Source organism: Dasypus novemcinctus, chromosome 26 (assembly GCF_030445035.2).
Source record: "Dasypus novemcinctus isolate mDasNov1 chromosome 26, mDasNov1.1.hap2, whole genome shotgun sequence".
NCBI classification, from domain to species: Eukaryota; Metazoa; Chordata; class Mammalia; order Cingulata; family Dasypodidae; genus Dasypus; species Dasypus novemcinctus.
The window spans coordinates 38,560,829-38,583,644 of NC_080698.1; the positions used below are offsets into that span (position 1 = coordinate 38,560,829).

The window sequence follows — 22,816 nt, forward strand, 5'->3', positions numbered from 1 at the left end:
TCCTGATTTCATTTGTCATTGGATAGCTTAAATGTCAAAATATATTTGAGAAAATTATGATGTAACCCTATAGGAAAAGTATGTCTCACATTTGAAAGGTAACACTGCTAGAAATTGATTTCTTGCAGAAATTTTGTAGCATAATATTAATTTTATTTCTGGTGGCATTAGGAAAGATAATGTTTCCTAATGAGTACATTCTCAGTAATATTGATAAAACTCTTAGAAATCTATGAAATATAAAATTCACAAATATATGTAGGACAGAACAATATTGTATCTCATTTTTAATGATGACAAATGAAAAATAAAAGTCAATAATAATTTGGGAGAGTTGATTTAATATGTTCTTGATCTCCTTTAACATTTCAAAAACAGCTGACCTTAAAATTTATGCTAAAGAAAGATTTCATCTACATGGTAAATATTCAATTTATTTGTATTCTAATCCATTAGCAACTATAGCAAATTTATAGCATATAACATGCATACTTGAGGGATGGTATTAGTCTAAAATATGAACTGATTTGTAGAAACCTTGCAAAACACATATGTCTATAAAAAGTAGATACTTACAATGCTTTATTTTGTTTAATACTATTTTAATATTAAATTGAATCAATATATAACAACTCACATACATATTAAAATATTCTTGTTTGTAAGTTTATCATTTCATGAAAATTCTGTTTCTTTCAGACTCTTGAGGTACTGACTGGAAGATAGACACTTTTTTCTTGCTGATTTTATGGGAGAAATTTTTGACCTTGGAAAGTAGAGATGAGGTTGCTATGGAAACTGGTAATTCTGCTGCCACTCATAAGCTCTTGTGCAGGTAAAGTGTTCTATGATTATGAGGTTTGATTGATAAATATATTGGCATAGTATGTCTTTTTAGAAGTGAAATAATTTTCAAAGTGCATAATACTTACCTGTTATTTGAATAGCTAAATGATAAACAAGGTTTTGAAGGTAACCTCGATTGCCAACATGGAAACTTAAATCCTTAAAAAATAACAAAGACTACTTTAAATCAGAAACTAAAATTATTATCTAAATTATAAATGGTAAAATATGGAATTTTTATAGTGAATATGATTAACAAATTTTTGCCATCAATAAGCAGTGAAGAAGAGTTCTTTACTTCCTTTATGGTGAAGTTTTGAAGAATTGAAATTGAAGTTTATATTTTCACTCAAATTTAAGATTGGAATGGTGAAAGGTTTTACTGAAGTAAAAGAAAAAAGTGACATAAAATGTTAAATCAGGACTATAATTAACCTTATAAAATTTTCTATTTCAGTAATTAGGAAAACAGAAAAGCAGAAGCCAGAGTATATTCTTTCATCCAAGCTAAATATATTAAAGTCTGTGTATCAGTTAGCTTTTGCTATATAACAAACCATCACAAATATGAGTGGATCAAAGTAACAAATATCCATCTATTTAGTTAATAAGTCTGTGCATTGGCAATTTAAGATGAGTTCAGCTAGGCTATTCTTTTGGTGTTGCCTAGATACGAAATCATTTGTGGTCAGTTACTGGGTCTTTTGGGAGCAACCGTGATGAGCCACTGGCTTATCTGGGAGCTGGATACTCTACGACATTATCACCTGAAACAACTGGGATATCTAGGTTGTAGTCCAAGTGGTGGATGCTCAAAGTTCCAAGAGAGATCAGAAGCATGTAAGTCTTCTTCATGCGAAGACTTGAAATTGACACAAGTCATTTCTGCTGCATGGTTTGTGGTTTGACCCTTGACCAAGGTCTGTCTAGACACATGGAGTATGGAAATATGCTCTGCCTCTGAATGGAAAGTGCTACAAAGTAACACTGTAAAGGGGCACAGAGACTATAAAAGGGATAATTGTGGCTGTTTTTGTAAATAATCAATCACAGTCCATTAAGATAGAGAATGTATTCTTAATGGTCAAGGTGACCTACATAAGTTATCACAGAGCATGAACACAGAGTGGATCATCTCATGATCAGAGTACCCTCCTCCTACCATATCATGCTGCTTCCCACCAGATACGTGATGATGGATGCTTTTGAGAGTTCATTTATTGATAATTAAGCAGTAATATATTAGGAGAAACACAAGAACAAACAAAATAATTTAGAAGTCAGGAAAAATAGTAATTGTAAGAGACATCATATATTTAATAGCAATCCCAAGAGATAGAAAGAAATGCAAATCTGAAAAGCTTTCAGAATACTAAATATGCAGAAATCAACCAGAATAATCAGAAATCCTTTTAAGCAAAGGCTTTTTTTTTTACTACTAGAGAATCTAGCGTCTAGAAGTGATATAGTCATATTTATTCAAAGTAATTATATTTTTAAAATTTGTGTCACTTCTAACTCTCTGTAACCAAGACTCAATGTTAAATATTAGTGTCCTTTTTGTAATAGATCAAGAAAAGTCGGTCATCCAGATGCCTCAAATTAAACGTATGAATAAGAATTCTATTCCTATCTTGAAGTTTCAGTTTCTTGTCAAAATTCAACATTAACATTTTGCCCTTTAAATAGGTATATTGAATCAGCATAGTATCTCTAAAAGACCTTTTGTGTTAAATTAAAATAAATTATTATTCTCAGAACACATATCAAATCTGAGAAATCACCAGCTCTTCTATTAACTTTTATTTATCCAAATTGTATGTGACTCAACATGTCCTTTTGCTTTATTCTAAAGGGAAGAGTAATCATATATCCTTTGTGCACAATTTTATTGTGAAAGAACAGATTGGATCAATTTTTTAAATATCCATAGCTATTTAAATAAGATAATCTGAGCTAAACATCACTCCAGAAGCAAGGATGCTGATAATGATATACTCAAGAGAACATTGCTTTAAATCTATTTTGTTAGAGACTTCATGGTTTGTCTCCCTACTTGCAGATACTATGTTAGCTTAGAAAATTAGATTGCCTGGTGATAAAGTACTATTTCTATGCATACATATAATAATATTTTCTGTGCTTTCTCTAAACTTACTTTTTTATGCACTCTTCAAGTCCAGCAAATCTTTTACAATTGCATGCCTTTTCCTCCCTATTTTTATTTTTACAGTCTTTTCAAAATGCTTATATCCTGTTTCCGCAAATTTGACATTATAACTTAAAATTTTGCCACCAACCTCTTCTCCTAGTTCTTTTTTTTTTTTAAATTAACTTTACACCTTCTTCCAGCACTTTTGCTACAGACATACTCCTCATGAACTTTTATTGTGAATCATCACCCACCAAGGCATTTATTTCTTATTTGGGGCATTTTTGAAGTTATGAGTGTTTCAAAGCTTTATTTTTCTATTTCAGTCTCTTTTAAGTAGTAGGAGAAAACCAAGGCTCATTTAATTAAAAACACTATTGCTAATTACACATCTTTTATTTCATTCATATGTATAGTAGGCTAAATAATACCTCCCCAAGATATCCAGTTCCTAATCCCAGAAAATGTGAATGTTATCTTATATGATAAAATGGATTTTGCAGATGTGGTTAAATTAAGAATGCTGAGATGGGGATATTATCTGGTTACACCCTATATGCCACCACAAGTGTGGGAGATTTGATTCAGAAGAGAAGGCGATATAAAGATAGAGCAGAGGGAGACTTGAGGACGCTATACTGTTGGCCTTTGAGATGGCAGAAGAGGCCTTTAGCCAAGGAATGAGAGGAATGCATGTCTAGAGGGGGAAAAAGTCAAAGAAAGGAATCTCCCCTAGACATCAGAGGGAGGAGCATGGCTTCCAACAACTTGGTTAGAGGCTGGTGAAAGCCCTTTCAGATTTTTGACCTCCAGAACTATAAGAGAATAAATGTGTGTTGTTTTAAACCATTATGTATATGGTAATCTGTTATAGACTCTATAGGAAACTAATACAATATGTTTCACCCTCACTAGAATTTACCCTCCAGCAGGGCAAGGACTATATCTTTTTGATACTGAGCAGAGATTTTCTAAATATTTATTAAATGAATGCATGAATTAAATTGAATGTGTTTTTCTTATTTCTGTTACCACAGAGTAAAATAAACTCAGTCATAGGATTTGCTTTAGAGAGCAACTACTCTGTTCCATCCCTATCCCTATCCTTGTATGTTAAGGAATAGGTTCCTAGGACTTTAAATGAAATTTTAGTAACATTTAAAAGTTTTAAATTGTGCCTCCTTGAATGTAAACTCTATTAGGGCAGGGATTTCAGTCTGTTTTGTCCTCTACTGTTTCTCCTTCATCAGCAGATATTCTCTACCTCTGTATCAAATGAATGACAGAAAATATTTCCAGTCAATTCAGCAGATATGTATCAGTACCTACAATGTAGCAGGCATTGAACTAGCCTTGATCCTCAACAATAAAAGGGGGCTGGTCCCTGCTCTCTCCAATTTTGCAGCCCCAAAAGGGACACTAGCAAATAAACCAAAAATTGCAATTGAGTAAGTACAAATGGCTATTTGAGTAACATGGTACAGAGGATATAATTTGAGAATTTTGGAAGAGGATATCTTCTGGTTTTGTAAACACTCATTTTATTTCTTCTTCCTCTGACAATAGCATGCAGCTTTTATTAGGAAGCCCCTCTTTTGCTCCAGGCTTTGATTCATTGGGATTGGTATGGCCTCATGGATCCAGAATGAATGAAAGCTTCAGACACAGCTAGTCAGCATATTCTTCTCCCCTCTCTATACTGATTGGTTCAGGATATATTTTAGCTGAGCTAATTCCCAGGTTTTTGCAAAAATTAAATGGCAGAGATGCAATCTCTTTTTGCTGGACTACTTGGGCGAGAATGTACTAGAGGTCATTGTGAAAGGGGAGAATCTGCCTACAAATAAAAACAACGCAGAATCAGGAAAGTCCAGGGGAAGAAAGCATAGTTTCTCCACTCTGCCTTTGAACTTTTCAGTCATATGTGTGTCCCTCTTCCCTTTAGTTTCCTTTCAGTTGGGTTCTTTCGCTTGTAACAGGTTAGAATGGTTCTTTTTAATGTAAACTACTACAGAACCTGAGGTTAAATTAGAAATATAAGTCCACTTGGAATAGATGCCCATTCATTGCTAGGAATGAAGAACAGATCAAGTAAGAGAATGAATAAAAGCACAGTTCTTCCTGGAAAGGGTAAAAAGCATCATGAGTTTAATAAAAACTCATAAAATTGATTTATAGTTCCAAGTTACTGAACCATCTGCATGTCTTAGGGTAGGAAAAAATGCATAGGCTAATGGGCTAATTTAAGAGACCAAGTTGATAAATAGAGGAAAATTTGCAACTGGAAACCGTTTTTCTCTTTGTATATGCTACATAAGTAGTTTTCATGAAGAAATTTCTATTCTTAAATAAATATTAAACAGATAATGTGGCTGGGACAAAGCTGTAATGGATGTAAAGCAGACACCACATAACCATGTATGACCAGACTTTGTCAATGTCAAAAATGTCACATTTGCAAAAAAACCAAGCGTTACTGATATAGTTAATTGTTAAATTGTGTAATACTGGAAAAAGAGTTGGGGTGTACCAGATTTTAAAAAGATAATATTTAGACTTTTCACCTTAGTATATTTTATGTAACATTTAAAAAATCATAGGTAGATCTTAAAATGAAAGTTAAAATATTTTCATGTTTGATAATTTTTGTAATATTAAATAAGCATTGGGTTAACAGGGTAAATGTCATAATCGGCTGAACCATGTGCTGTTCTGTTTTGAGTTAATCAGGTTTAAAGGAAGCACAATTCAAACCCAGAGAACTAATAGATGCTCTGCTATCCCTAAGAATAGTGTCCATGAAGGTCAATGTCTGATCTTGTGGGCCGGAACATGTTAAATAATAGCAAACATCACTACTTACTATTAGTGGGTAATTTTTATTTCCATGACATCCAAAATGTATCTCATATTAAGAATTTCTGCCTAATGGAGCCTCTTTTAATTTTATTTTAACTGAATGTTATCATTTAAATGTCAGGTTCTTTCTAAAAATTCACCTGGCTTATAAATGTAAGTCATTTGTTTATGTGCCATTTGTGTTTGCTTGCTTTACCTTGTGTTGAGCATTTTTGTGCTATAAAACCATGGACTAAACACCTTCCTGAAGAAGTACTGGTTATTCAACCTGAGACCTGGTATCGTCAGGCAGATGCCCAATAGTCCAAGAGAGAAAACATGGAGTTAGTTGCATTTACTGGCAGAGTTCAATTAAAGGATTCCTTTAGATATTGTAATTATCATATTATTTCATCAGGGCCTAAGGTGCTAGGTTCTCCCATTGTATTAGTTACTCTTGAGGAAAAAGCTGAGACTAGAAATTGTAAGAAATCTTCCCTGCCACTATTTTCATGCAATGTCTAATGATAAATGTATTTATGTTATCAAAATGTCTTCCAAAGAAATTTATTTTTAAAATCTGAATGAAAATGTTTTTAGTAGTGATAGCAATAAAAAACAAAAAATTGATTTTGTCAGCATTTTTGCATAGCATACCATTTTACAAATGGGATAGCTTAACAGTAAATCTGGGGGAAAAAATCCGTCTCTTAAGTTCTCACAATCAGATGACAGTGATAAGGGATCTTTTTTGTGTTTTATTCAAAAGTCAGCTTGGAAAATATTTATGACTGCTTGAATTTTACTTGATATCAAACAAAACCTTCTATTGAATTGAGAGACAGAAAATGAACAACCTGAGAAAGCCACAAGAATGGAAATATTCACTGTGACCAAGATTTCTTCAAACAAAACTATGTATCACACAGCAAATCCATGAAAATTGGCAGGTGTAATAAACCTGCTTTGCTCAAGGATCCCAGAAGCACATAATGGATATTCCTTTGGGTCAGAGTGTGATCATTATTGAGCGCATCACAACCCACACTCTGCCTAAGGTCTTGTTCAGATTTATTGTTAGCATAATAGCACCTTTAAGAATGGAACACTAGGCTATATTTTTAAACCAAGTGACATCTTTGCAATTTCTAATAGAGATGGTCTAATTTAGAAATGCTGAAAACACTATTTCGATGCAATGCTTACTGGTAAAGTGGTTACATGATTACCAAACCTTTTGCCAAAGTAATTGCTTCTGAAATAGGATTTTTTTGTTTTTTTTTGTTTTTTTTAAGGACTGATGACAAGGTAGAAAAAAAGAAAAATCTGTCTTTTCAGCATTGGGAGGAAAGGATTGGTGTGCCGGGTAACATTCTACAGGAAATGTAGGGCCTCATTAGAAGCAATGTGGAAAACAGTGTTTTCAACTGGATGTCTCTGAAAGAAGGGCCATATTTTCCATGCAATGTTTTTAGTTTAAAGGCACCCATAAATAGCTGTGCCTCAATTTGAATGTAGTATGGAGGATTGGTAGTTTCTCTTCCTCTTCTTAAAATTTTGCCAAGTCTTCCTACTATGCTTGGAATTAAGTCAAACTCTTTACTATGGCCAACAAGGCTCTAGATGATCCAGCTTCTGCCTACTTCTTCCATCTCAATTTGTGCTAAACTCTTTGCTCACTACACTAGAGTCATACTTCTTTCTTATATTCCCAAAAATACCAAGATTGTTCTCTGCTCAAGGCCCTTGCACTTGCAGTTCCGTCTGCCTGGTCAAACCTTTATATGGTGGGCTCTTTCCATGACACCCCTCTAGATCAGTTACGTTGATCAAATGAAGCTCCCTGAGGACACTATCCAGGTAGCCAGCACCATGTCCCACCTCTGATCCCAGTCATTCTCAATGCCCTTTTTTACTGCCTTCAATGCATTTGTCACAATCTGGAATTAACTTATTCACATATTTGTTTACTTGTCCATTTTTCTCCATACTTACTGAAATACAAGCTCCATGTAGGCAAAAGTCTTGCCAGTCCTATTTGTGGCCACCTAGAACAGGCCCTGTCACATAGTAAGCCCTTAATATATGTTTTGGAATGAATGAATAAATGGATGGCTTTCAATTTAAGCCCCCAAGAGTACTTAGAGTTAATCCAATATTCCCAAACACTTTTATAAATTTTACTAGATATTATTAAAATCTATTGTTAAGGTAGAGATGCTTTCATCATAATATATCATTTTGTCCCAAATAGATATTTTTTACACTTTAAAAAAATCTTGCTGCACACTGAAAGCCCAGAGCTGACCCTAATTTTTGAAGCTAACCAATATAGTTTGCTTAGATACACTTGACCTAGGCAGGTATAACTTTAGTATTATTTGTTTGGGGAGTAGCATGTTCAATATAAAACCACCATATTATTTTATTTTATAATTGCACTTTGTTTTTCATTTTTTCATTGTAAAATTCTGTTGTATTACTGTTAGCACAGACCCACAATATGATGTCACCATCTAAATATTTAAAATCTTTGGGCTGTACTCTGATCTCAAATGTATTTTTTCATTCTTTTCCACTTCTGATGTTATCAGCAAGTTAATCCCCTATTACCTGTCCCCAAGACTTTTATAGTGCCTCCTAAGGGTTCTCCCCAATTATGCCTCATCCTCTACATCCTTTCCAAGATATAGCTTATTGGCACAGACTCCTAGCAGGCAGGTCTTCAAAAAACACAGCTGATTTTGTCATTACTCTGTATCAAAACCTTCACAGATCCCATTTCCTATGAAGTTCAAACTGTCTAATCAAGCATTCAAATTCAATTTTCTTCAACAAATATTGAACGTTCTCCCATTAATTCCATTCAAACTGTGGCATGATACTCTCCTTCAGATATCCTTCATTCAAGTCAGACAACAAATAAGATCACTGCACTTTTTCTCTTCCCAAATCTCTCCTCATACCAATATTGCTACCTCTTTGTCCTCCCCCAGTGCTATTTCCTCCTTCTGACACCAAATCCTAACTTTCAAATCCAAACACCATCTCCACTCTGAACAATCCTTCATGCAACAAATAATTCCTCCTTTTTAACTCTGATTTCATGAAGTGGAAATTTGTCATTTCCACACATTTTCCTTAGAATGAGAGAATTTTTCTCAAATATATACTCATTCTAAAATATATATAGTATTTAATCTTGTTGTGTAATCCTGGAATGTTCATTCCTCATTTCTATATAGTGCTTTAATGTCTATAAAACATTTTATATATAGCGTTTCACCTGAGATTTATAGTGGACAGAAGAAGGATTGTTATTGTACTTTCATGGCTGACACCGAACTTCAGAGAAATTACAAATTTTCAAAGACCATATTACTATAATATGGTAGAGTTTATATTGAGAATCCAATACATGGACGAAACCTTTTTTTAAAGTGTTTATTAAGATGTCACTTATTGACACAAACTCACATTAAAATAACTTTTTTTCAAAATTGAGGTTTATAGAGGCTAGCTTCTGCTAAGATTATCATATGGACATAACGATAGTCTCTAAAATTTTATGATCAAAAATAAAAGAGTAAATATAATATTTTGAACATGTAAACCCATTATATCTATGTTTATATTACACAGATTATGAAACATAAAAATATAAATTAACAAAAGTATTAGACAGAAATAAACAGAATTTGAAACGTTTTATCATCAATAGACCATCTTGTATATACTCTGTGTGCAAACTGCTCCACTTTGGAGACCATAAATTTAAAAGATAAGAAAGAATATGTCCTATATGGAGGAGACAGGAGAAAACCATTTGCATTTATAGGCAGTCTCAACTCACCACAGTAAAAGGGGAATTGGGAGTATAAAGACAGGCATAGATACAAAGTCTTGATCAAAGCAAACATAGATATAGTTGGGAAAAGTAGATTTATTATAACTCATTTCATTAAAACATTATGTAAAATTAAGAACACAGTTGCTTTTCTATAGCCATCATTTAAAATAATAGATATATGTATCAATTACTGATAGCTATGTAAACACTTCAAAAATTAGTGCTTTAAAACAGTAGTTCATTATTTTATTTATTATTTATTTATTTTATTAGAGAAGTTGTAGGTTTAGAGAAAAACCTTGCAGGGAATATAGAGTTCCCTTATTACTCCCTATTATTAACACTTTGCATTAGGGTGGTACCTTTGTTACAATTCATGAAATAATTGTAATATTATTTCTGTAGCTTATAGTTTATGTTAGGGTTTGCTGTTTGTATTGTGCACAACCTATGAGTTTTAAAATATATTTTATTCTAGCTACATATATACCACCTAAAATTTTCCCTTTTATTCACATTCAATTATATAATTCAGTGTTGTTAATTACATTCACAATGTAGTACTATTATCACCACTCTCCATTACCAAAACTTTTCCATCACTCCAAACAGAAACTCCGTACCAGTTAGGCATTAACTTTCTATTTCCTATCCCCACTCTGACCCTTGGTAACCTGTATTCTAGATTTTGCCTCTATATGAACTTGCTTATTCTAATTATTTCATATTAGTGAGATCATACAATAATTATCTTTTTCTATCTGGCGTAATTTACTCAACATGATGTCTTCAAGGTTCATCCATGTGATCCCATGAATCAGAACTTCATTCCTATTTAGTTTGAATAATATTCTATGGTACACATATGCCTCTTTTCAGAACAGTTGATGGACAATACATTTGGGTTGCTTCCATCTTTTGGCAATTTTGAGTAGTGCCGCTATGAACATCAGTGTGCAAGTATCTGTTTGAGTCCTTGCTTTCAGTTTTTTTATACCAAGAAGCAGGATTGCCAGATCATATGGTAATTCATTCTTTTTTTGATTCTGTCGGTTGCTTGGTTGTTTTCTCTGGTGGTTTAAATTGTTTCACTCATTTGACTGCATTGGGTTGTAGTGAGAGATAAACAGACTGGAAAGGGAGCTAAGTGCTATGATCCAGGGCTTCCTGTGCCATGGTAAGGCGCTGTATTTTGTTCAAAATACCTCCTAATTGTATGGTTTTACAGCTATATTGTATTTATTTACTTAATTATTTATTTATTGCTATAAATATCTTAGAATTATTTTTAACTAGTTTGAACTGACAGACCAATAAATCTATGTGGCATTAATATAATTCTCAAATTAAGCTTTACATGGTTATCATCTGAGTCTCACCTCCAGCAATTCAGATTTAATTGGTCTGTATTTGGTATGGTCTTTGATTTTGTTTATTTGTTTTCATTTATTGAAATATCAAAGTATATTATATATTTAAGTATAGTATGCATAAGTCTTAAATGTCAGTTCAATGAATATTTTTTCATTTAAAAAAATTATTGAAGTATACCACTCACACATAAACAATAAGTGTATAGTAATAGTTACGAACTTACCAAACAAGCATGCATGGCATCATACAGGACTCTTGTAACTCACCCCACCTCCAACACCTTGCCTTGTTATCAAACATTTCAAACTAATGATTAAAGAGCATTGCCAAAATATTACTACTAACCATAGTATCCTCCCCCAACCCACCCTATTATTATCTTTATAGCATTTATGTATAAACATACATAAACAATAAATGTATAGTAAAAGTTGAGGATTTACAAAGCAAACATGCATAACATTATACAGGGGTCCCATACATCAACCCTCCACCAACACCCTGCATTGTCAATGAATTTTTGCAGACTGAACCACCCATGTAACCAGCAACCAAACCAAATCGAGACAGATCATTGCTGCCATCCTAGAAGAAGCCACTTCCAATCACAGCTGAGACACTCCAGGATAACCACTGACTGCTAATCACATAGATTAGCATTGCCTGTTTGTGATATATAAATATTTATATATACATAGCAGGCACTACATGCAGTATATACAGCTCAGTACTTTTTCCTGTCTGATTTCTTTACTTCAAAATTCAGTTGTGAGATTCATTCAAGTTGTTGCATGTAGTTGTAATATGTTCATGGCCATTGCTGTATGGTTGTGAATCTGCCCCCAATTCATTATGTGAATCTTCCACTTTTAATTCTTCTTTTCTATTGTTGATGGCCACTGTTTTTTTTTTTTTTTTTTAAGCATTTCAGGTAATGATAATGAGTATCTCCTGAAGTTGGGCACCACTGATAAGTGTACGTAAATTGAATTGAGATTTTGTTAGAGCTCTGTGGACTCTACGATACTCTCCTAAGTTAACATTCTCACCCATTTTCAGGTGGGTAATATTTAGCCAGAAGAGTACTGAAGCTGGCTTGTACCACTTCATCAGAACCAACTTTTTTTTTTCAGGAATAATATAAGCAAATTACTTAACACAGCCATTATTAAAAATTAAATTATATATACTTACAATTAAAATAATTATATAAGAAAAGATAAATATTCAAACATTACTTTTCCTACTACATTTTACCATTGTCTATGGTCTTGAGATTATTTACATCTATTGTATATATAGTAACTATACTATACAATGGAGAGCTACTATGTGTCTGTTCTCAAATCCACCTTCATTGACGCCATGTTGTCATCTGGAAATGAACCATGGGAAGTATTTACAGTACAGAAATTAGCAAGGGCTACAAACCAAGAATTGATTTAGTGCTGATGCTGAGTTTTCAGTAATGGATATAATTTGTATGAGTGGGAGGAATAGTTTAATATTTGATCATCCATCAGATTTAATGAAAATAAATTTAATGGGATAGAATTAGTGGATTGGGATGCAATTCCAATTGTCAAATCATGGTTGAATTGGCTAGGGATATACGCATTAAGCAAAACTTAGCAAAAGCATTCTGTGAGAATCAGCTCATTTTGTTGAACTGATATTAAAAAATATTGTATATTTTATTATTATTTGCAAATTGTGATAATAAACTTATGTTTGTGTATATATGTAAACATTTTTTCAGAGATCGCATTATAAAACATTACTATTCTGTCCACTCTGTTAAACCATTTTTATCAGTAGAAGTGTGCCATGTTTTACAGATTTAACAGGAACACTGTCAATACTGAGAATTATGGACCCAGGCCACAGTGACCTCAGGAATGTATCCAAGTGAGAGAGAGATTTAGGAAAGGAAAGAAGAAAACCTCATGGATGTATGGTTGAGCCAGGTCTATAACTACACTAGTTGTTCTTGAAATTGTTTTTGTGCCCTCATAGCATTAATTTAGATTTTGTTATTTTGCTTAAACAAAGATAACATATTTTGATTCTATTTAAAATTATCTCCTTTTGAAAATGTACCTTAATAGGTTACCAGAAAAAAAGTTGAAGCGAGCTTCTTTCCCTCCCCCGTAATTAAAAAATCAAACTTGCATTTCCTGAAGCTGGTAGCTAACAACAGGTGTTGTTCTTTGCCAGAAGCACACAAAGGAACAGATTTGGTACATATAGGCCTAAAAAAATAACATTAGACAAAGGAAAAAAAAACCTTTCCCAAATGTTCAGGCAAGCTCTATAATTAATAAGTTCTCAACACTGAGCCAGGAAACAATGTTGACTGCTTATGTCAAAAAAGGGCAGTGGAAATTTTTGTTGTTATTTTACTTGTATTTGCATACACGGGAATTTCATAAAGCACTTATAATTGAACAAAATAAAGTTGCTACATTTGCCACTGGCAAAAAAAAAGAAATTTTATTCAGAATCACTTATAATTGAAGGAAGAAAGCTTTCTGGGGCAAATTAGCAAGATTGACTCTGCATTGCCACAGCATGTCTTATTAAATGCCAATTTTCCTTTCCACTTTGTACTCTTCATGTAGCATTGCCAAACTGAATGCAAGACTTTGAGGGTAATATGATATATCTGAGTTCATGGCCATTCATTTGTTTTGCTAACCCAGACTCTTAGTCTCTTTTAAATAGAAGTTGACAATTTGCCAAATGATTTGGTGTTGTGTGATGAAATTTTTGTGGAAGCTGGGTCGGTCATGCTTTGTGTTTGAAAACACATTTCCAGAGTTCACATCGCGTGGGGACTTTTGATGCAAATGGACTGTTTCAAGAACTATTCTGGAAAAAGCCATCTCCTACTCTAATGCTGATTCTTTTGTTTAACACCCAGCTTGGTCTCCTGCCTCTAATCATCTTTTATATTTTTACAACTTCCTATATTTTTACAACTTCAAATTCATTCCAATGGAGAAGGTAGGAAGAGAGAAGAGGAGAGAAAAGCTAAAGAAAAGTCAGATCATGGAAACAATCTATGCCTGGGAACCATCTTCCAGTTTCCCACTTGGCCCTTAAAGAAATTTAAGATTGCAGACCCTGCACCAGGAAATTACCACTATCCTTTTTGGTACTGAGAGTCAATATTAAGATGAAAAGTATTACACAATTTTGCTCTTTCTTAGTAGTTCTGATAAAAGAACATGGGAGGAAAACAGAGCTCCTATTAGCTAAAAGCCACTTTGGGACTCATCTATGAATTTTATTTATCCATCTTAAGCTACTCTCTTGGGCTACTATGGAATTGCTCTGTGCCATTCTTTCATCACACGTTTTCTGATTATTTTGAAAGTACTGTCAAGAACATCACTGATGGAGTGCAGTCACACATGGGAAATGCTTATTAAATTCTAGTGTTGTCGTCAGATGCCACAATTCCATGGCTGCACTGCTGTGCTGTGCCCTCGTGTCCCAGCATTCCAAGCTCAGTGGTTGTCAGCCCATCTGTCAATGTGGTCAATCGGTTAGTTCAGTGAAATGCTCAGACAGTGCAAACAAACTATTAATGTGGGGAGACAGCTGAAAACACATGTTTAGCAGTTGACACATTAAGAAAGTAAATACTTGGCCAATCTATAATCATTCAATTCTTGATTTGTACAACTGCTTGTTTTCCATAGATAACTGAGTGGTGATCAGGCGAAATATGAATCAGTAAACATGAAGAATCATTGGGCCAACAAATACATACAGATGAAAAACCCATGCACTATAGTTCTTGTGGATTTGCATTATATTGATTTACCTTGGGTAGAACAAACTACATTTCCCCAATTCCCCTTCCCTACATGGTTCTGGATTAGAGTTAACTAAAAGAAAAGTTTGCATTAGATTTGGAATACGTAAGTGATGCTGTTCTCTAAAAGCTACATGTAATTATATATGAAGGGAGAGAGTCACAGACTGTAGCTTTTCCTTACTGTTTCCTTCTCTACATCTAGTTCATTGTCTCAACTGCTCACACTGCTAAGCAATAGTGAATCCAAGGCCATCCCTAGTTGCTAAGGAAATAGTCAACATAGACTTCTTTTAAGCCCTACTCTGATAGCTGAACTTGCTGGTTTCCCAGATCCCACTGTGAGATGACTTGATCCCCTAAGCCAGTGCCCAAGAGTACTTTTTGGTGACTTTACTCTGATTTTCTGACTCCCCATCTTGTAGACCTCATTCTCCAGCTTATCTTACAACTGGATAAGGTCTTCTCTCTAAAATAAATCCCAATTCCATAGTACTTATAGTGGTTTTGCAAATCACTCTGCTGTGTTTACTTCATCTAGTCAATGATGAGTTCTCAGGAGACTAGATTTTTCAGGCAAAGTGTGACTGCTATACTGGATAAATCCTTTGCAAGTAATAACATAAGCTTATATTCATGCCTAGGCAACATGGCTCAAATAATTTTTTTCCTTCCCTCTGTATTGAGAAGACTACTATTTCCCTGGGTTCTTCAGTTCTCAGGTAGCAGTAATTACTTACTGGCCTCGCCTCTCTTGAACCATCCCATAAAGCCAGGCTTGGATCTAACTGCTCCAAGACCACGCTTTCACCATGGGGTGTACTAATTCACAATCAGGTACCAAGGACTGAGAGTACTATGAATCACTGCACCTCCAGGGTTAACATACTTAAGGTCTGGCCATGATATTTGGTGCTTTAACCCAAAGAAAGGAAGCCAAGTCAAGCAATTATAAGAGGGTATTAGGATACCATTTTTGTAATGGCAACTTATATAGTGCTATATAGAATATAGGATATTTTCACAACTCATGATTTATTATGAGATTATTAGAAGGGCAGGGGAGTTACATGCTTGTCCAGTCTATTTGTGTGGCACAGAAGAGCTGGGCTCAAACCAGGCTTTAGGCTCTAATGCCTGGTTCACTGAAATATGCCACCACTCTAATAAGATGAAGCAATTATTTTCTCCCATTCCTACTCGTATTATCTTATTGTCCATTCCTTTACATCTTACCAAGCCTATTGCAGGAGATTCTGCAATCATTTTGTCTTAACTGTTCCCTCTTTACACCACTAGAACATCATTCATAATACATTTTTTTTAAGATTTATTTTTCATTTATTTTTCTCCCCTACCCCCCACCGCCCCCCAGTTGTCTGCTCTCTGTGTCCATTCGCTGTGTGTTCTTCTGTGACCGCGTCTATCCTTATCAGTGACACTGGGAATATGTGTTTCTTTTTGTTGTGTCATCTTGTTGTGTCAGCTCTCCGTGTGTGCAGTGCCATTCTTGGGCAGGCTACACTTTCTTTCGCACTGGGCAGCTTTCCTTCTGGGGTGCACTCCTTGCGTATGGGGCTCCCCTACGTGGGTAACACCCCTGCGTGACACGGCACTCCTTGCGCACATCAGCACTGCGCATGGGCCAGTCCCACGCGGGTCAAGGAGGCGCGGGGTTTGAACCACGAACCTCCCATGTGGTAGGTGGACGCCCTATCCATTGGGCCAAGTCCATTTCTTTCACATTCATAATACTTCTAATATTCCTCATCTTGAAATTTAGTTCTGATAATCTGTCTGCTCTGACCAAGTGCCTTTCCTTTGCTGTAGAACAAAGTGGATCCTTCTTAGTCTCATATTTGAGCTCTGTCAAGACCCCAATGAGACTTTCCAAACTTTTTCTTCCTAGCTTTCTCCTTTAAGGATACTTTGTGCTGGTTAATCTGAGTAACAATCTCCCTCCCCCTTTCCCCCATACACACACTCACACATGCACACATGCACTACTGCAAAGACACACTAATAATGACAATATTTGTAACAGGTACCTCTATTGAGCATTTGTTAGTTGCCAAGATATCCATTAGTTCTTTGCCTGTATTCAACAATTACATGGGGTGGGTATTATTATTATTTACATTTTATAGATGAGGAAACCAAAGCTAGCAAGGTTAAAAGATATGCTCACGGTCACATGGCAGGTAAATAACTGAAGTTGCATTTTAATATAGACTTGATCCAGAAGTGACACTCTCAAACTCCCTGCAACACAGCCATTCCTGGTGCTCTTCTGCCTTCCTAGGATGTCCTGGCTTGTCACATCTTTTAATCCCTCTTTCCAAACAAAGACCTCATCACTGAACTCACAATAAGTCTCTCTCCCTTGAATTCATACAGCACCTCTGAAAAGATACTTGAGAAAGAGGAGGAATAATTTCGTACTAATTGGGCTACTTGTAGTGCTCATCTCTCAGTGTGTAGCTTTGGTTCTGGCACACTAGGACAGCTTCAACCCAACCAGATGAAATCTCTCTGGGTGAGCAAGCACAACTCTGTAGGGACAGGGATCTATTAAGCAGAATAAGGCCACAACCTCTGTGGTCAGAAGCACCTGGTTCCCTAATAGTTGCATGACAGGGACAGGTTACTGACTACTCCAAACCTGACACACTGCTTGGCACCTGATAAGTACTCAATTCACAATTGTTATTATTAGAGACTGAATTTACTATGTATCATTAGTCGATTTCTTTTATTAGAGGTCTTTATGGAAAAGTCTTATCTCTCATTGCCTAGACAGACCTTAAACCTTGATTAGGATAATCCATATCTGATTCATCTTTTTAGTCTCCAATATATAGAACAGGGATTTGGTAAATATATTTTATTCAGGCAATAAAACACATATTAAAATTACATCATGCTATATGAGTCATAACAATAACAGCAAACAGTTGTATAACCTCTCCTATGTGCCTTGAATCATTCTTAGCACTTTACTTATATTATTAAAACTTACATAATCCTCATAAAAAATCCTTGAATCAGGAAAATGTTATTGGCTTTATTAGGGCAAATAAGCACAGAAAAGATAAGTAACTTGCTAAATACCGCACAAATAGTGATGGAGTAGGAATTCGAACACTGGCTCCAGAATCTGCCCTTGCACAGTAGACTGAACTCAGGAGAAACAAGGGTACCTAACCGGCTATCATAACTGAGTGCTTATGAGATCAAATGATCTCATAAGACCGGCTCTCAAACTATTCTAATGACGTTAGAAATATTATTAACCCTGGATTTTAGGATGGGCAGTCCCAGAAGCAAACCCCAAGGCAAGGAGTTGAATGACAGCGATTTATTGAAAAGGTAATCTCACAAAACTCCAGCAGGGGTCACGTGAGACAAGTTAAGGAAGGAAGCCAATACAGGGTTTGGTAATGTTCAGGTCACCATGGGAGATAACTGGGACTTTCTAGGAGGGAGCACAGAACACACCTTCCAGGGTATCAGACTGTTCCTCAGGAGTCAGGAAGCTTGGGTACTTGTGTACTATTCTCATTGGCATCAACTTTGTGAATTTTCTACCTGCTCCAAGCACTGGATGAGCAAAGGAAAAGCCCAGAGCTAAGCAACAAGCAACAGGAAGTTAGCATGGGAATGGTGAATGTAGAGGGACATGGGTGTGGGACTGGTCAGCTAGGCCTCATTTTATAGGTTTTCAATCTGAGGTGCAAATTGGCTAAGCCACCCACTTGGTATAACACAAGTAACATAAGAGTAAGTGGTGGTGCTGCAATCTGAACCCAGGTACACAGAGATTCTTTCTTCATTTACTCTCTAAGTGCCAGGCAATGTCCTAGGCTCAGGGGAGTTCACAGTAAGCAAAAAAGATATTTGTCAGAAGCTCCTGCTGTCATGGGAGAGACAGTAACATATAGGTTAATAAATAAATATAGTTTCAAAAACTCTTTTAAAGGAATCACTTGAGTTGTCAATATAAAGAATAACTGGGGTGAAAGTTAGTGACAAGGACTTTAAGGAGGAATATTTCTACCAAAGGCATAACTAAGTTAACATACCCTTGAAGGTGGAAAAGGTCAGACTGATGAGTTCAGTGATGGGGGAAGAATGGCACTAAATGAGGATGTAGAGAAGGCAGAGCCGGGACTCCTGGGTCTTAGAGGTCCAGTATGGAGTCAGTACTTAACATTTAAAGCAATGAGAAGCTATCAAGGGTATGTAATCTGCAGAGATTTGCTTCTTCTGTTTAGCCTAAGTGACCCCCAGTTTAAATGTTGTTCAATAAATTGAAATATTTCCATATGTTTAAAAAGAGAGGCATAGTATAAGGCCATCAGACTGACTGAAGGTTCGGGAGAGATTTGGGGTGGGAATACAGACCCATCTTGTTTCATTCAAGCCAACATACTTTAGCTCTGATTTCTCTTTTAGGATTCTGTCCACATCCAATTTTAATCCCCAGTGTTTGCGAGGTGATCCAGATTTTGACTGGATATTAATCTCTTCAGGGATACTGTAGTCGATGATGAGAATTATTCATCTTTCTTTAGTATAAACCATATTTAACAAGAGGTTAAAAATAATATGAAGAGCTTTATTGTCCGTGATGAATTTAAAAAGTAATTCTGGGGGAGCAGATGTGGCTCAAGCAGTTGAACGCCTGCTTCTCACATGCGAAGTTCTGGGTTTGGCTCCTGATATTTCCTAAACAAACAAACAGACAAACAAACAAACAAACAACAAGCAAAACAAATGAAAAAACCAATTCAGGGACATCAATGTAGCTCAGTGGTTGAGCTCCAGCTTCCCACATATGAGGTCTGGGGTTCAATGCCCATCCCTTAGTATGTCAAAAAAAAAAGTAATTCTGGGTAGTAGGAGTTCAGTGAATTTTACTTCTTCTTTGCTATTTTTTAAGTTTTCTACATAGATTAATAGTTTTAAAAATACTAATTGATAAAATTTTTAAAGTTTGTGATAATTAAATAGATGACTTGAGAAACTGAAACATTTTCCTTCTTGAACTTACCTGGTAATGGACCCAAACTCTGTCACTTTATTTGATAAACAGTGGCCACTCTGAATTTCCAAACATTACCAAGAATTCTGACTTTGATAAATAATATTTAGTTCCTGTGTGTATTGCTTTGGAATTTTCAAGTTACATGCATGGTCCAGGATATATTCACTAATTTATATTTTGTTGTTTTTCTCAGTACTTACAGTGCTCAAAGTTCTTTCATTATAGTATCACAATTTATTATCAAAATATTGTGAGAAAGTGCAAATATTCTCTTTGTTTTAAAGACAACAAATGGGCAAAGAAAGGTAAGTCCCATGGTTAGTCGCAAAACTGGGACTAAAGCCCAGAGTGTCTATTTAAATTGCAATTTTTTGGGGAGTGAAATGCTTGATCTCAGTGCTCTTTGATTTCAACAATTTGGTACTTCCAGAAAGATTTTGGATGAGGTCTTAGCATAGATAAGAATAATCAAAGGAAATTTAAAACATTGATACAAATCTCAAAAATATTTCCCTATTGTACTGCTGAATTATGCAAGTCTTAGCATAGGAAAGATGGAGAACCAAATCCCGTTTAGATAACTGCATCAAAAGCCAAAAATAAAGTTACATATGCAGGAATTCTACCCTCCCCAATTCTCTTTTTCATTTCCTGATCTCTTCCTCAAATTTGCTATCATATATTAAACATCTAACAACATAGGCTTTGGAGATGGACATACTTGGATGTCAGTCCCATTTCTGCCCTTTTAATACTTGGGTTACTCCTCGTGAGCTACTTAACCTTTCTCAGTTGGTTTCTTTACCTTTTGAATGGTGAAAAAAAACACTGCAAAGAGTGGATTTTACATATTCTTGTTCATTTGTATAGACATGCAAGAATGCAGTGTTCCAGCAATGACAGCTAGTGGTGTCGGGGTTAGTGTAATGCTAACGTTTGTACTAATAGCAGCAGTTGCAGTTGCAGCAATGGGCAAAGCCAGTGACTATGGACACAATGATTGTGTTGGTAGCTCTAAGGACCAGATCATGTAACTGGGGAAGTTTACTATGTCTTCCTTTGATCCCTGGGTTTGGGATTGGTACTTTTTATACTTCTATAAGTCAGATATCCAAAGGGTACGTAGTTATTCTCCATCTTAATTATCTAAAGTGAATAACTTGTTTATTTTAACCATAGATTAAACCCCAAATTCAGAGGAAAAATCGTTATAAGTGCCAGAAGAAAGATGAGAGAAACAGTGAAAACGCAGGTTAAGTCATCCAAAATGCTGCTTCATAATTTTGTCTTCTGAATCAATTAGTCTTTGACCTATAAACTGAGGGTTGCTCGACCTCAGTACTATGGCCTGGATAAATGACCGGATTTCGGACCAGATAATTCTTTGCGCTATGGCAGTGCCCTGTGCATTATACTACATTGACAGCATCCCTGGTCTCTACCTAACAGATGCCAGTAACACCTTTCTCATCCCAATCAGGACAATCAAAAATGTCTCCAGACATTGCCAAATCCTCCAAGGGGTAAAATCACCTCCAGCTGAGAACTACTGCTGTATGCACTCTCCAAGTTTTCAGCTACTGTTATTTCCTCTCTGCCTTCCAGTGAAGCCTCTCAGCCTCTGATTTTGCACCCTCCATTACTGAATTATTGTGTCCTCTGGCCTGGTAACTCCTATCCTTCTCCTGTTGGATTATCTCCTCATCGAGGCTGACAACTGCTACAGGAAAAGCCCCCATTAGGCATTCCGTGAACCACAAACTCATGAATTTCATATCCGCCCTCTCTCCTTTCTCAGAGGTGCTTAAAACATACCACTTTTCACTGCTCCAAACCCAACTTCATTCTTTCATCAGCTTCTGAGGGTCTCCAAAAACAGCAGAATCAGATAGGCCCCTACAGATAATACTGGCAATAAAAACTGAACACTGAAACAGGCTTTAGACATGCAGGGTATTAAGAAGTAGAAGGTAAGAAGGAAGGGCACTAGCAGTGATTATGGTTTCCCCAGTGCATGTAAATATCAAGCATAAATTGTATACTTTAAAAGCACACATTTATTTCATGTCAATTATAGATTAATAAAGCTGCTTTAACAACTGTATTAGTTATTCTACAGAATTCCATTTATTTTCTTTTGGCCTATTTCAAAAATAAAAATCATACTGATACTTGATTGTAATTACATTATATATACAAATATATATATAATTTTGAGGTATTGATTTCAAATCCAGGAATAGAATCTTTATATATGATTCACATTTAGTATTCAATATATTTCCATAATTTAATTAGAAATATTACAGTTCATTTATAGTGTTAATGTTGTCCTTAATACTGTTAACTTTCTGCTCTATTGATCAATAAAAATGGAGTATGTCAAAAAAAAAAGCACCCACCATGTGTCTGCCTCTGGGTAAGTAGTCTACAAATCTTATTTAATCCTTACATTAAACTATTAGCTGGGGAAACTGAAATCAGAGAGATGAAGTTGCCAACATTAGACTGTACGTAAATGGTCATGCCAGACTGTTCTTTCTGACTCAGTAACTTCTGTGACTTTAGCATGCCGTTTTCAAGCAGTATTCAGGACAACAGTCTTGTGAAAAGTGGTGACAGCTTGCAGTAACTGTGTGTGTGTGTGTACGAGAGAGACAGAGAGAAAGACAGAGCGAGATGGAGAGAGGGGAAGAGAGAGAGAAAGAAAGAGAGAGAGGGGGAGAAAGAGAGAGAGAGTGTGTCACCACTTAATCCATAGTTTGGAAATGTTAATATTCTCGCCAAAATCCTAAATCAACTATATCCCATTGACTCACAAATTCTTGAAAAGAAAGTGAGATTTTTTGGTGTGCAACTCATATACTTAGGACTGAAGGCAAGGGT

General features: G+C 35.4%; 1 protein-coding gene across 4 annotated transcripts in view; it reads left to right on the forward strand.

Annotated features, from left to right (window-relative positions):
* Positions 1–22,816, forward strand: part of CNTN6 (contactin 6) — a 365,092-nt gene that overhangs the window by 66,011 nt on the left and 276,265 nt on the right. For 3 of the 4 annotated variants that reach the window (XM_071211969.1, XM_004449587.5, XM_071211968.1), the window contains one exon: positions 700–835. The exons of the other annotated variant lie outside the window; for it this stretch is intronic. In XM_071211969.1, the coding sequence (XP_071068070.1) occupies positions 781–835 (55 nt within the window). In that variant the 5' untranslated portion in view covers positions 700–780. The remainder of the gene's footprint in view (positions 1–699; positions 836–22,816) is intronic. 4 annotated transcript variants of the gene reach the window in all.